Source organism: Oreochromis niloticus, linkage group LG7 (genome assembly GCF_001858045.2).
Source record: "Oreochromis niloticus isolate F11D_XX linkage group LG7, O_niloticus_UMD_NMBU, whole genome shotgun sequence".
NCBI lineage: Eukaryota > Metazoa > Chordata > Actinopteri > Cichliformes > Cichlidae > Oreochromis > Oreochromis niloticus.
Genome location: NC_031972.2, coordinates 55,603,747 through 55,618,889, shown reverse-complemented (window position 1 = coordinate 55,618,889; position 15,143 = coordinate 55,603,747). Strand labels below are relative to the sequence as shown.

Here is a 15,143-nt window from a genome sequence, read left to right as displayed (position 1 = left end):
TCAACATTTGGAATAGATGCCACAGCGTTTTTATGTCTCAGTATTTAGTTCTGGCCGATTTTCTTCTTAACAGAAAGACTAGATGAGATGTTGGCATCACAGGAGTCTATGTTGCGTTCTCAGCCCTCTGAGGCAGATTACAGAGCAGCCACTGTCAAACAACGGCCCACCAGCAGGAGAATAACCCCAGCAGAGATCAGTGTGAGTGCACCTACACACAGCACATTGGCAGACAGCATATGCTGCTCTGCTGGCATACATACAAACTCAACGCACATACAAAAATACCTGGCCAACACGACATGCACCGCTGCGCACATTTATGCATATTCTTTGAATTAACCTATAGGAGTCATGGTGTGCTTTCAAGATTTTAAGATACTTTTCTTGTTTTTTTTTCATGCAGTCACTGTTTGAGAGACAAGGGATGACTCTACATGGAGGTCTCCATCCAGGGATTGAGAGAGGTCACATACAACTACCAAAGGGCATGTCCAGGACCAAATCTTTTGGTAAAGCAATCACCCATCCTGTACATATTCAAATAAGGTGAATGATAGTGTAATTGTACCTAAAGTAGAGACTAGAATTTGAGGAAGCTTCATTGTGTTTTCATAATTTGTTTCAGGAGAACGACTAGGCAATACTGAGACTGAAGCTCGTTGTTAGGTCGTAATGTGCCATGTCAAAACTTGACTGATTAACAAATGTTGTCAGTTGACAGTGCCGGATATATAATTACTTGGGATTGAATGTTGAAAATTTGTAAATATGAATACTGGATACTGGAACAGATTTAGAAAGCAGTTGTTCAAGTAGCACAGAGCTTGTTTCAAAAGTAGATAAACATATATATTATTAATACGCCACTGTATTATTAAACATTATGCTTTTTGTGAGTATACCCGTTAAAAGAATCTTTAACTGATTCCTACGTGAGTCAAAAATAGAACTGTATGTTTTATTAAACTATTTTAATAATCATGTTTTTTGACACCTGATACATATTATCTATGTAAGTAAACAAATTTACAGATGGATGCAGTACATTTTTTATGTGGACCAGCTTGGCACTTTTTCAAGAGCTTGTTTATCACCAGATGATCTGTGCTCTTTGCTCTCTTTACCGTCATCAGGTGCCACTGAGGAGGATCGGCTGTCTGCTCTTGCAGGCGAGCACCGATTTCCCCGCAGTTCCTCTATGACAGACAGCCTCCGAGACCACTCGCAACCCCACCCTATCCCTCCCCCTCCACAAACGGCACCTCCTCCTCCTCCTTACTATCTAGACACTGGTCCTCCCCCAGCTTTCTGCCCCCCTCCACCTCCATCGAGAACACAGAGTCAGGGCCATGAGCCTGCAGGACGTTCGAGCTTCAAGCCGTCCTCCTTGGACCTGCCTTACGAGGCCGCTCAGCGGCAGGCCACACACATTGAGAGACAGAAGAAAGCACGCTCCATGATCATCCTGCAGGATTCTTCTCATTTACCTGTTGAACCTACAGATATTCCACGTCCTTCTGCTGCTACTCCACCTGAGCGAATCAAAAGGAAAGGTCGGGTTATTGACAACCCTTACGCAAACGTGGGTCAGTTTAGCATTGGACTGTACACACCTACCAAGCCCCAAAGAAAGAAGAGTCCTCTGGTGAAACAGCTACAGGTAGGTGGAATGTTATCGATGCTATCTGATTTTGTTTATTTATTGTTCTTGCTTGAATTTGAACGTAAAAAAAAGAAGGAACTTGACCTGATTTTTTGGTCTCTACACTGCAGGTGGAAGATGCACAAGAAAAAGCTAGTTTGGCCTTAGCTGCTGCCCACTCGCGAGAGAGCTCACCCTCAGGACGACACCCACTTACCTACGGGCACACACACACCAGCCGTGCAGACTACTACCAGCAGCAGCTGATGGCTGAGCGAGAGCGTATGCGTGCTCAAGGAGAGATGATGTTTCAGAGCAAGGGCCCCTTTGCCGCTGCAATTGCTGGAGCTGTAAAGGATCGTGAGCGTCGCCTAGAAGAACGGAGGAAATCCACTGTCTTCCTTTCCGTTGGGACCATGGAGGGGGCATCTACCACCAGCTCTGATTCCCCCTCTCTGACTCAGTCTCACTCCATCGATGAACGGATGCTGACACGAGAGCTGGGACAGCTGCCTCCCCCTGCCTTGGCTCTGAGCCCCTCACCTAGTGGGACCACCTTTATCCATCCACTTACAGGAAAGCCTCTGGACCCCAATTCACCACTGGCTCTTGCGCTGGCCGCAAGGGAGAGGGCACTGACCTCCCAGAGCCAGTCCCCTACTAGCAGCCCAGAGCCTCGGACTAAACAAGAGCAAGTAGGCCAGGGTGTAATATTCATTGACACTCAGACCAAAGAGTCTCCACATGGGGAAGGGACAGCTACATCTCCTCCTTTTTCACCTAAAAGCGCCAAGGTAGCGGGTTTCGGGGTTGGATCCTCCCCAGCATCAATTTTATCCCCGCAGCCCACCAAGCCACAGTGGGCTTCATCTTCGTCACCTGTATCATTCCGGCAGGAGATGGAGGCCAGGATAGAGGAAAGGAAGGAGGAGAAGAGGTTAGAGGATAAAAAGAGTATGCTGATCAGTATTATGGATACATCACAGCAGAAGACAGCAGGGCTAATCATGGTCCATGCCACCAGTAATGGGCAGGCTGTTGGAGTAGATTCAGAACAAGAGCAGACACCTGCCCCAGCCTCCATGGAGCCCAGCAAATCCCCAATTCCACGCGCTAAATCCCCCAGTCCCACTGTCGCCCAGCCCCAGACCCAGCTCCAAGCTCAGCGTTCTGCCAGTCCGGTCCAAGAGAAGGGTCTGGCTCAGGGAAGCTCAGAGGAGGATGTGGATCCGTACACAGTAACCCTTCCCCCTGCCATGTTATCCTCCAGCGATGAGGAAACAAGAGAGGAGCTACGTAAGATTGGAGTTGTTCCACCACCAGATGAGTTTGCTAATGGGCTACTGGCACAGGCACAAGGCGCGCCAGTGTCTCCAGCTAAACCTGCTGTGTCTCCCGCCACCCCTGCAACACCAACGCCACAAACGCCCTCAACCCCAGCAACGCCAGCTGTGACCCCCACTCAGCCTGCTCAACCCCCACCTCCACCCAGTGCAGCAGCTGTCTCAGGGAAGCCCTCTGACCCTCTGGAGCCCCCACCGGTGGGTGAGTCTGGCTCTGCGGCTGACTCAGGGGTGGAGGAAGCTGACACACGCAGCTCCAGCGAGAGAGAGCGAGACCACCATCTCGAGACCACCAGCACCGTCTCCACGGTTTCCAGCATGTCCACATTGTCCTCAGAAAGCGGCGAGCCTGCCGACACACACACCACGCACACCTCCTATGCCGACGGGCAGACATTTGTGCTCGACAAGCCGCCAGTGCCTCCTAAGCCCCGACTGAAATCCCAGATAGGAGGCAGTAAAGGCCCCGTCACTTTCAGGGACCCTCTGCTGAAGCAGAGCTCTGACAGCGAGCTGCTATCACAGCAGCAGGCTGCTGCCCTGGCTGCTGCTGCAGCTGGAGGAGCTGGGCTCCCCCCAGGTGGTTCAGCCTCAGTTACTGGTCTAGCCCCCACCAAGCCACGCTACCTCTTCCAAAGGAGGTCCAAGCTATGGGGAGACCCAGTGGAGCCCCGTGGCCCAGGAGTGGGGCTAGGTATTGGGAGTTTGGGAAATCTTGGTGGGCTGGGACTGGGGCTGGGTGCAGATGAGGGAGCAAAACCATCTGTTATGGGAGAGCTCAGTTCACGACTACAGCAGCTAAATAAAGACACCAGATCACTAGGAGAGGAACCTCTGGGAGCCTCACTTGATCCAGGAAGGAAGTCACCTGTGGCAGGTGCCAGGTAAGACACGATCTTATAAAGTAAGAGAACAAAGGGTTTTAATAGAAAACAAATCCTTTAAGTTTCATTCTTATCCTTTTCATATGTAGTGGTAGAGTAAAAAATCAACCATGGTGTATTTTTAATTGATTTAAATTACTTCTTGACACTCAGTTAATTATTTTCTCTAGTTTTCTTTATTATATCACTTTATTTGCACCAGTGTCTGTTGTTATCTTCTATTGTGCATTCTTTTTATAAGGTAGTACATTTCTGTTTAAGTTGTTGTGATGGTAAACAGTAATGAGATCAGAGGTCACTAGCATTGTTGGTATTAGTTTCCCTGACAATATTAGTGGAACAGCATAGTTAATATATCCTATAGCATTAGCAGGTCATGCCTTGGTTTTTAACATCCCTAAGAAGAAGACTTCTCACATAGCAGCAGCTGTCTCAGGGTTAACTGAAGCACACTGGTGTTTTTGTCTGTTATCTGTGGGTTTCTTTTTTCACACCTTACCTGAAAGTACAATGAAATCCTTTATATTTCTGCAGATGTGAGGACACCGAAGAGAGTAAACCTTAAGGTTATAGACTCTAGGGTAAACCAAAGCTTTTTTTAAAATATATTTTACATAACGAGCCTATCAGCCCATTTAAGGAGAACAGTACTTTTATACTTCTTTTTTTCATGAATATTCTTTGTACTGTTATTTGTTACCTTGTTTGCATCAGCTGATTCCTTCACTGACACTTGTAGAGTCTCTCAAGAATCATTAAAAAAAACAACTGAAGTATTACTACAGCACAATGTTTTTCAAGAAATGATTTTAGAGCTACAGTACAGTAGTACTACAGTTGATGGCTCTGGTCTTGGGTCTAAACTGCTCCTTGTTTCCATAGTTACAGCTGTACTCCTTTGCTTCCTGTTAAGTGTTCTGTGTTGGTAAGAGTAGACAGTAGCAATTGATAAGCTAGTGGTGTGTGTGTGTGTGTATGTGTGTGAGTGTGTGTAGTAGATTATCCGTTGATGCAAACAAGGTAACGGGGCTTGGAGGCACGTACTTCCTGAAAGCTTCTCCTCATCTCTTGCACAGTCTCACTTCTGGGTTCTAACCTATGACCCTGCTAGTAGCTCCCCTTCCAGTGTTTCCCAAAGCCTTTGTTCAAATAGTGCATAATACATCCTCATACACACTGCTCTTTGCGGTCATCGCTGATAATAATTGATAAGATAAGAGACTGTATCATCAGTGATAACCTCAAAGGTTCAAGGATGTATTTTAACAAGTATTTGAACCTGTCTGAACTATAATGGTGTGTGCCATGTTGAAATCCATCCACTCACAATCTCGGCATTAACAAGGCTGTTAATGCCGAGATAACCAGACAAGGTCTGACCCCGTCAAAAGTCTTCAATAGTCTTGTTGTCATAAGTGGTGGGATCTTCTCTTTTGATTTCCTCCAGTATAAAGCAACCGGCTTCAGACTGGTTGTGTTTTTATGGCTCAACAGGCTGGAAGTTAACATCTGAGGTTAGAAGGACAGATGGTGTCTTTTATTGGCTGCCCGCTGAAGTGCTACTTATTTCATACAACTGACAGGACGTGATGTTAAATGCATTGTCATGGAGTCATGGATCTGTCTCAGCCTTACAAAGAGCTCTGTGGTTTGTGATCACTTTTTTAGATGCAGTTGAGTTGGATTTTCTTTCATAGCCTTCTCTCAGCTTCTCTGATTTTTTTCTTGCATCATATTCTCTCTATGTGGATATTGGGAATGGAAGAAGTTGCTTCCACCATACTTCTCTGCTGCTAAGAGGAGCTGAAAGATGTGAACAGACGATATTAGATTGACAAGTTGTCAAAACATACTTTTCATAGTCTTCTCATCATGGTGACATCAGTGAGAGGACATGATCAGCTTCACACACCAAAGCTTGTGCATCGCATTTTCATGTTTCCATCCACGAGTCAGTGGAATCAGTTACAGTACTGACTGGGAAAGAACAATGAGAAAGTCTTTGTAGAACTAATCACCATAGAGCTACAAGTTAATGACCATTCACAGAAATATAATCCTTACTGTTGCTCTAGACAAGTATAGTTTGATGTTACAACCCCTTAATGCCTAGTATATCATATTTGATACATACAGTTTTTGAGACTTCTACACAATCAGAGTTTTTTTCCCTCAGAAAAACAAAATAAATTGTGCAATACATTTTAAAGAAATAGTTTGCAAAAAAAAAGCCAGAGGTACGGTGGCCCTGAGGGGCCAAACAGACTGCAACTTAAGAAAACACCAGCAAAAAGAAAAACACCGCAAAAGCACACAAAAGACAACGGAAATAGGAAAAAAGAAAACAGAAATAGGAAAAAACAGATTTCCAAAAGCACAAGGGAAGTGTTTCTGGGGAGACAATAGCCCGACGGACCAGTTGCAGGAACCAAAACATGCTAGGTAAGTGTGTTTTAATCTCATGATTCATATAACACTGATGACAGATTTTTAGGCTAATAGTTAGGCTAACACACTTACCTCTCATCTTTTCTTTCCTCACAAAACCGATAGATCCTCCTCTTCTTTTAAGTGTCTCCCAGCGCAATTCTCAGCATATTTTGGTTCCTGCAACTGGTCCGCCAGGTTATTGTCTCCCCAGAAACACTTCCCTTGTGCTTTTGGAAATCTGTTTTTTCTATTTCCATTTTTCCTATTTCTGTTTTCTTTTTTCCTATTTTCGTTTTTCCTATTTCCATTGTGTTTTGTGTGCTTTTGCAGCGTTTTTGTTATTGCTGGTGTTTTCTTAAGTTGCATTCCATTTGGCCTCTCAGGGCCTCCATACAGATGTAGCAAATATGATACAAATAAAATTAATTAAGCCAATTAATATTGATTTTGTCAAAAAAAAAAAACTTTAAAAAAAAGTGTCTCTCGGGCAATTATTTAATGGTTTAGTGTTAAAGCAATGTGTCTTTACAGAGGAATTCATTACTGCTATTAGAAACAGAAATGTGCTGTCCTAATACTTTGGGGTCCTAAATCCCTGTTTGTACAACACACTGGACTTTTGGATGACCATAAATTAAATATGAAGCTCCGATTATATCAAATACAACATATCAAGTCAGACCCAGTTCGGACTGGATTCACACCTACCTAATGTTATCCAAATGAAGAGATCACCACTATCTACATGCTGACAGTTGATTGCCCTTGGCTGTGAAAAAGATGACTGCGCACACCATTATTTCTCTCTCTCTCTCCCTCTCCGCCTCTGTGTCTCTTCACCTGCTGTAGCATTTCACGTAGAGCATCAGCATCTCCGCACTCTTAATTGTCACATTCATCCATCACTTACCCCATCCCCTCTGTGCCCCTTTTAAACCCCTTCCAAAAACTACACTGCTGAATTTTGTCTCCACCTTGTTCATGTGCTGTGTATCAGAGCTTTGGGTCATGTACAAAAGTGTGTTTTTCATTTCTGTTGTGCTTTTTAGTTTTCTTTCCTTTGTTTTTTTTAATTCTTTTTTAATGAAAGTTGCATAACTTTGTTTTGATTTTCAGTGTTTGTGTTGAGGATGGCCATGATCCTTGACTGTCATTTTAAACAACGATAAAACAAAATATGTTCCACCAAAACACACGTGCATTCGCCGCTTATATACTGTGCTCCACATACAATCCATGTTAAAAAAGATTATTTTCTTATATAAATGTATGTGCAATGTTTTGTTTTAAGTACAAAAGCAGCTTTAAAAGTCAAGAGACATGTGCCGTCCTGTTGTGTTTCTTTATTTGTTTGTTTTTCTTTGTGCAGTGTTTGATATGTGAACAGTGTGCTCATTTCTCTCTCATGTAGCCCACTGGTCAGACCTTCAGGTGCTGAAACCCGCTCTGCTGTCTTTGTCATGCTGACACATAGAGCGACCCAGGCACAAAAATGCATTCATGCCCATCTACTGATGAACATGTGCAGTCATACACTCACACAGTCACATGCACCTATACATGTAGATGACGCACAGCAAAGACAGCGGAGCGGGCTGAGGCAGATTATAAGTCTGGTTGGCAGGCTGCGTCTCATTGAGTGATGCTAACATTCTCTCCCATTGCTCTCTCTCTGCTCACCTTGCATGCTCCGCCCTGCTGCTCTGATCTGATTGGTCTAGAACTGACTGTGCGCCCAGGAGGGCAGGACGACTGTGTAAGTGCGCATGGAGCTCATCTCATATCTGTCGGCTCCCCGTAGTCTGAACATTTTTCCAGCCTGAGTGCTGCTTAGCTACCGGTCTTCCATTACACTCTTTTACTCCAAATCTCACCTAATAAAAAAGTTTCAAAAACATGCAGTAGATGGAAAACGTGTGCTACACCTTCAGACATGTAACATGCATGAATAAGACACCACTGTAGTAACTCTATAGTTTAGATTCTCATTTCTGTTTTTCCTTGCTTGCACAAAGTTGGCTAAAATTTCCTTAATTGTATCCATCCCTCTTTCTTACTGTTCTTGTTCTTATACTAACATTCAGTCTCTAAGACTGTCACAAATTTATGCTTCTAATAACCTTCAAAAAAAGGGTGATATATATGTATAAAAAGGTGACTAGACTATTAAAACTATTCTCCCATATCACATCACTATAAAAAAATAATAGTTATACCTCAGTGTTTATGTGAGTATGATCCTTCATCCTCATGCTTCAAATGGTAAGGTTGAGTTCCTAAATGCTAAATGTATAAGTATTAGCCACACTACTCAGCTACTCCTTTGATTAACGAGTAAATAATGCTAATTAGTGTTTTACAGCATAATTGCCACCTGTTTCTTTACACAATGTAATTCGTGGTCATGAAATTGAATATTTACTGTATCAATTTTTTTGAGTGAGTCAAAAGTAACTAATGTGCAAGAGAGCTGAAAATCAAATTTAATATTCTACTTTTAGATCTGCCTTCTGCATCTAAATGTGGGTGTGTGTGTGTGTGTGTGTGTGTGTGCGTTTGTTTCTACAGAATTTGTCACACATTAGAAAATGAATTCTGCTTTCAGGTTAGTGATATCGGCAGTTTCAGTGTAACACAATACATCTGTTTGACACTGTATTTGTAATCTAATGTTGGTCACACTAACCTTTTCAAGGATGCATATAGTATGACTCAACAGCTTTAATTGAATTAATCATAGCAAAAACACGTTCATTAATGTCACAGGGACTAGGGGTGAGTAAAAATTAGGGCTAGGGCTCTTATTTTGGAGAACTACCCTGTAGTCACTTGCATAGCTAGATGTTCTTAGTCTGACTAGTTTGATCTTTCTAACAGCCATTAACCTCTCTTCTGCACTAACCTACTTTAAAATGAATGACTGCTGTTTATATACATGCTGCGAAAGAGTATTTGCCCACTTTCTGATTTCTTATTTTTTGCATATTTCTCACACTTACATTTGTCAGATCATCAAATAAATTTTAATATTAGATAAACATAACCCAAATAAATACAAAAATGCAGTTTTAATATAATGATTTTAACTATTAAGGGAAAAAAGCTATCCAAACCTACCTGGCCCAATGGGAAAACACAATTTCCCACCTTGTTAAATCCCCAATTCATTGTGACTAAGTGTATTTTTTGGAGTTTAGTTTCACTGGACATTCAAGCATGATTACTACCAGACCCTTGAATCAAGAAATCACTTAAATCTAAGCTGTCTGGCAACATGAAGTAGGCTTTGAATGGCTAAAAACAAATAAAAAATGAATTTTTTAGTGGCCTAGTCAAAGTCTGAGCTTCAATCCTACCAAGGTGCCTTAGCATGACCTTAAACAGGCTGTTCATGTTCAAAAATCCTCCAGTGTGGCTGAATTAAAATAGTTCTGCAAAGATGAGAGGATCAAAGTTCCTCCACAGTGTAAAGAGTCATTGGCTCATGCTTGATCGCAATTGAGTGGCATAACTAGTTATTAGGTTTAGGTGGCAACATTTCACATGTTTGGATATTTTTTTCCCCTTAATAAATGAAATCATAATCTAAAAATGGCATTTTTTGTTAACTCGGGTTTTCTTTGTCTAACATTAAAATGATCTGAAAAATGCAAGTGTGAGAAATATGCACGAAAAACAACGACTATGAAATCAGGAATGGGGCAAATATTTTTTTTACTGCGCTCTATGACCCAAAGTTCGGTGTCATTTTTTCTTTATTTTATTTTCATTAACAGAGTCTTCCTTATTCTTAAAGCTTTGTGCCTCTGTCTGTTTCCACCAGACTTTTCAGCAGCCTAGGTGAGCTCCACACCATCTCTCAAAGAAGTTATGGAACCACATACACCATCCGCCCTGGCAGTCGCTACCCCATCACCCGACGCACCCCTAGCCCAGGTTCAGGCTCACCTGATCGGGGCGACCCTCTCGGACGATTCTCAGGCTACGGCCTACCAACCTCACCGACCACACCGCCACAAACTATCCTCAAATCCTCGAGTCTCAGCCTACCCCAGGAGCCAAAGGAGGTCCGCTTTGTAATGAGGAGCTCCAGCGCCCGTTCCCGCTCTCGCTCCCCGTCCCCGTCACCTTCCCATTCACCTGGGTTAGGTTCACCACTTTTAGCTCTACGACCCTTTCACCAAAAACCCCTCCACCTCTGGAACAAGTATGATGTTGGAGACTGGTTGGAGAGCATCAACCTGGGGGAGCACAGAGCAGGGTTTCAGGAACATGAGATCGAAGGTTCTCACCTCCCTGCTCTAACCAAGGATGACTTTGCAGAGCTGGGAGTGACACGAGTCGGACACCGCATGAACATTGAGCGAGCACTGAAACAGCTGCTGGAGAGCTGACCCCTGCCCTGAGACACAGCCACAGATGGAGATCAATGAAGACAGACAGAAGATTCGGAGCTGATGAAAATAAGCGACGCGATAGGGGCCGCTCCTCTTTTACTCCGGCTGCTTTTATGTTCAGCATCACAAATGTTGACCTGTGGCTCTTAGGCACACCCTGTTTCCGTTCTGCATTAACACCCTGCACTTGACAATGCACTGAAGAGGAGGAGTCGATACATTCATTTTTCTTCTTGCCCACCAGCCTGCTTTTGTGGCCAATTAAATCAGACCCAAAATGATATTTGGCGTTTTTGTTTATTTATTTTTTGCCAAGACGAGCCAGACGAGCTCCAATTAGAACATTTGATTTGTGAGGTTCACTTGTTTCCTTAGTAACATCCCCACTTTCTAGCTCCCTCCTCTCCTTTCTACCTCCCTTCCCAAATAACCCCCCAAGGTCCCTCTATTAGGCCGCTGAAAGCCTTCTTGCAGTTTGAGTAAAGGAGGAGGAGGAGGCAGAATTTTTTGTTCCACACAGAAAGCTCAGTTGCCTTTCAAAATATTTATACAGAGATCAACAGCAATGAACACAGTGCTACGGACACACAGCCCTGAAAAAGGTGTGTCTTCTGTATACGTGCTGTTTTTAAACCGAAGACTTTAGAGCCCAGAGTCGGAGCTCCACAAAGTAAACCGTGGGAGAAAACCCCTCTGCCTTGGTACCCAGACTGTGCTATCTATTATATTTGGAGAATGTTTAACCAACACTCGTGGCTTTTTTTCATAATCAATTTCTTTTTTTGGTTTTCCAAAGGGAATATTATATATAGGTATTATATAATATATACATATATATATATATGTATTTAAATATAGCTTTCAGGAGAAAAGACAATGTTGCAAAGAGGAAATATAATAAATTAATCTGCACCTGTTTTTTTGGTTTTTAGTATAGAAGGCAGAGAGAAATCTTTAAATCTATTCCACTAATAGTTTACTCATTTCTACCAATTATATACATACTTATATATATATATGTACATATATATATAAGTATTCTATATATATATATATATTTGAAAGGAAAAAGTATATAAATATGGAAATGAAGTTTTTGTCATAGGTATCCAACTTTCCTTATGGTCACTCCTTTTTTGAACCGTAGCATGACGAGTTGCTTCATGTTTTTGACAAAGAGTTTGTTGTTTGTTTTTATTTTCTTACGGTCTTCCTTCATACTAAAGGGCATCCCGTAATGTGAGGCTGAGACCCCAGTTGACACCCATCCCTACTGCTTCAGTAACAGATCCCGCTGTCCATGTATCCACAATAACACACCAAGGGCACCGGCCACCTATGTGCAAGCTGATTGGCTTTAAAGGGGCTCTTCATCTTATGCCTGTTTATCACTCAGGGATGGAAGTTTGGGGCACTAGCATGAAGAGGTTGCTTGCTGTTTTACTACTAGAAATTGAATTTTTCTTACACTTCAACAGTTAAACACCACCATAGTCTGTTAGAGAGCTAGTAAAGATTCCATCCCTGTCCCTGATAATGTTACTTAGACCAGTTTGCACAAGGTCTGGTATCAATTTCCAAGCATGGAAACCTGGAGAAACAAGCTTTAACTGTTCAAATATTTTTTTTAAAAGCTAATAATTGTGTTCCTTTACTTGTGTAACCAATAAAAACTTGCCATACAAGCTTAAATGAGCTTGATGTGTATGCCCTTCTGAAATGCCACTGCAGGAAATGTCTGTAGTTTCTCAGGCTGTGGGGATGGGAAAGCCTCTGCAAGGTCTTAAAGAAAATTCAGTATTTTACAACCTGACATTATTGCTGCTTTCCTCAATCTTTACCATTTTCTAAGTGAGTAAAATATCATAAACAGAGGGACAGCTACAACTCAAAACAATAAGGCGCAGGTTGTTTAAAAAAAACACTGAATTTTCCTTTAACAATACAAATCTACAATTGTACTCATGAGTAGCTTCTGCTGGCAGTGAGAAACAGTGAGTTTTATTCACACACCGAAATGCATTTTATAGCTTTTCTCTGACGGGAAGCCAGTAAATGTCTATTACCAGTAAAAAAAATACAACCTCTGTACATCAGCAGAATCCAGTCAGTATGCCAAGGCACTTACACTTGGCGAAAAAGTGCACACATGTTTAGTTTCTTTTTCTCACAGTTTGTAAAAGCGGGTGGGGAATTTAACGGTGTATGTGGGTTGTAGGAATAGCACTCACTGCCTCGCTGTGACCTCACTGATTATTCTTTTGTTTTTGACGTAGATGTCACGTCCTCAGACTCATTTGAACACTAATTTTTTTTTTTTTAAATTGTTCTTATCAGTTCTTCTTTTGTTGTTTGATTTGTTACCCTCGGACACTGTGGGTAGATTTTGTAGCGTGTGGATCATGACCTTTGACTCATCTGAATTTTAGAGTGACTGAAAAAGAGCAGAAAAAAATCTCCTGTCCATTCTAAATATACTTACACTTGTAAAAATGAAAAAAACTACAAATATTTGCTTTTTTTAATCACAAGCAATGTATATATAATAGATTTCATATAAATTTTTGAAAAACAAAAAGTATATAGATCTATATATGAATGTTTGGCATATATGCATAGTTAACCACCTGTGAAGAAAAAGGTGAGCAGATTTTATTCTTTCTATGAACTCTTGAACTTTTGAACTCTGAACTATGAACTAGGGGATGATTTGCACAAAACAAGGTGACAAGGTGCTAACATAAAAGCCACCCATCGTCCAAGAGCATGCGTGCATCTGGATTCCCTGAATCTCTCTGTGTGGTCGTTCTTCTTCACTGTGTGTATGGCTGTTTGTGTATGTGTGCAATCGCTTATTTGTTTCCATTTTTGTGCGTTTGTTTGGGATTGAAACAATGAGAATGCGTGTGACAGTGCGAGAGAGCGAGTGTGAGTGTGTGTGTGTGGTTAATTGTTAGGGTTTACATCACTGGAGTTGGTCCACTATAGCCTTACTGTACTACCATCAGATATTGCCGGCAGTGGCTGTGTCACACAAACACACACACACTCACAAAACGCACACACACACAAACATAAAAATGCACACATGTATTAATCTTCATTTCAAAACTCAACATCATCGTCCGGCATTCTTGTTTTGTACTAAGTGACGTCTTCATAAAGTGGACTGCTCGGCTCAAGAGCAACAAGACAGACTGAGATTACCACGTTATTGATGAACACAGTCACATTTTATATTGCAAGACAACCACAGCTCACCTTGTAACTGTGTAGGCACGGCTTATGCAGTATCACTGTTTTGTAAACCCATTCCCAGATGGCATTTGTGCTCTTTACCCTCCACTCTGTCTGGCAGCACTCCTCTTTCCTTTTTCAGACCTTCAGTTTCTGAGTTTTGGATATGCTATATGAAGTGATCCAGTGAGGAACAAACAACACAAAGGAAAATGTGCCAAAAAGTAAATAAACTTTTCACTGTATATTTGTCTTTGCTTTAGGACTATCTTAGTTACAGCACTCAAAAGCTGTTAGATAATATGATAATATGGTGCCATCTCCTGGAAATCTTGAGAACAGATGTTTGTTAGATCCTTCTGTATTTTCCTGCAGTTGGAAGTACAGTCATTACTTTTATTTTTTGAAGAAGTAGTATATATATATATATATATATATATATATACTCTCCTCATATTAATTAATATCTCTATTATTAAATTATTGATTTAAATGAAATTTGGAGACAACTGCTTGATTTACTGTGATGAAGGGTGAACATATGCAGTCTGAAGTTTGACACAGTCTGGCCTGGTTAGGAGAATCAGTGCTGTACTAAATAACTGCTTGGACCGGTGGCTAAGATTACCACAAATACAGACTCAAAATGAGCAAAGTGTAACAGAAGTACACATCATTTGGTCAAATAATTTCCTTGAAGGATTATCTTTGTCTTATTTTGTAATCAACAAAGCACAATCTACATAGTATAGGGGCAGCAGCGTGACCTTTTTTAAAAACCCACTGGAGTCCAGTGACCAACTGGAACCAGTGATCTTATCATCAAAAGGGTTTTTTTTTTCTTTCATTGTCAGTTTTCTCCTTGTTTGCACTGTGAAGTTTAGATTGGTGGATGTATCGCTGCAACACCTCAGCCTTGTCTCACGGGTGAAGCTTCCCCTTATCGGCATCAAATGACCAGAAAACTCATCTGCAATTATTCTCCCTTTGCACACTTAAAAGTATTCATATAAAAGTCCCTCTGCATTTTAATACACAAAATCCCGTGTACAAATATGAGTTAACCAGAAGCTACCTAGTATTCCTCATGCAGAGTAAGGGAGATAGTAAAGGTTGAGGCAAGATCTGAGATGTTGCCCAGGATATCTCCACCACAGAGATATATGTTTGTTATATTATGTAATAAATTTATAATTAAAACATGAAA

At 41.6% G+C, this 15,143-nt stretch overlaps 1 protein-coding gene across 8 annotated transcripts in view; it reads left to right on the top strand.

Moving 5' to 3' along the window:
* shank3a (SH3 and multiple ankyrin repeat domains 3a) overlaps window positions 1-15,143 on the top strand; it is a 219,970-nt gene extending 204,827 nt beyond the window's left edge. For all 8 annotated transcript variants that reach the window (XM_019361525.2, XM_025908705.1, XM_025908703.1 and 5 more), the window contains 5 exons: window positions 74-201; window positions 407-512; window positions 1,137-1,663; window positions 1,777-3,872; window positions 10,126-15,143. In XM_019361525.2, the coding sequence (XP_019217070.1) occupies window positions 74-201; window positions 407-512; window positions 1,137-1,663; window positions 1,777-3,872; window positions 10,126-10,696 (3,428 nt within the window). In that variant the 3' untranslated portion in view covers window positions 10,697-15,143. The remainder of the gene's footprint in view (window positions 1-73; window positions 202-406; window positions 513-1,136; window positions 1,664-1,776; window positions 3,873-10,125) is intronic.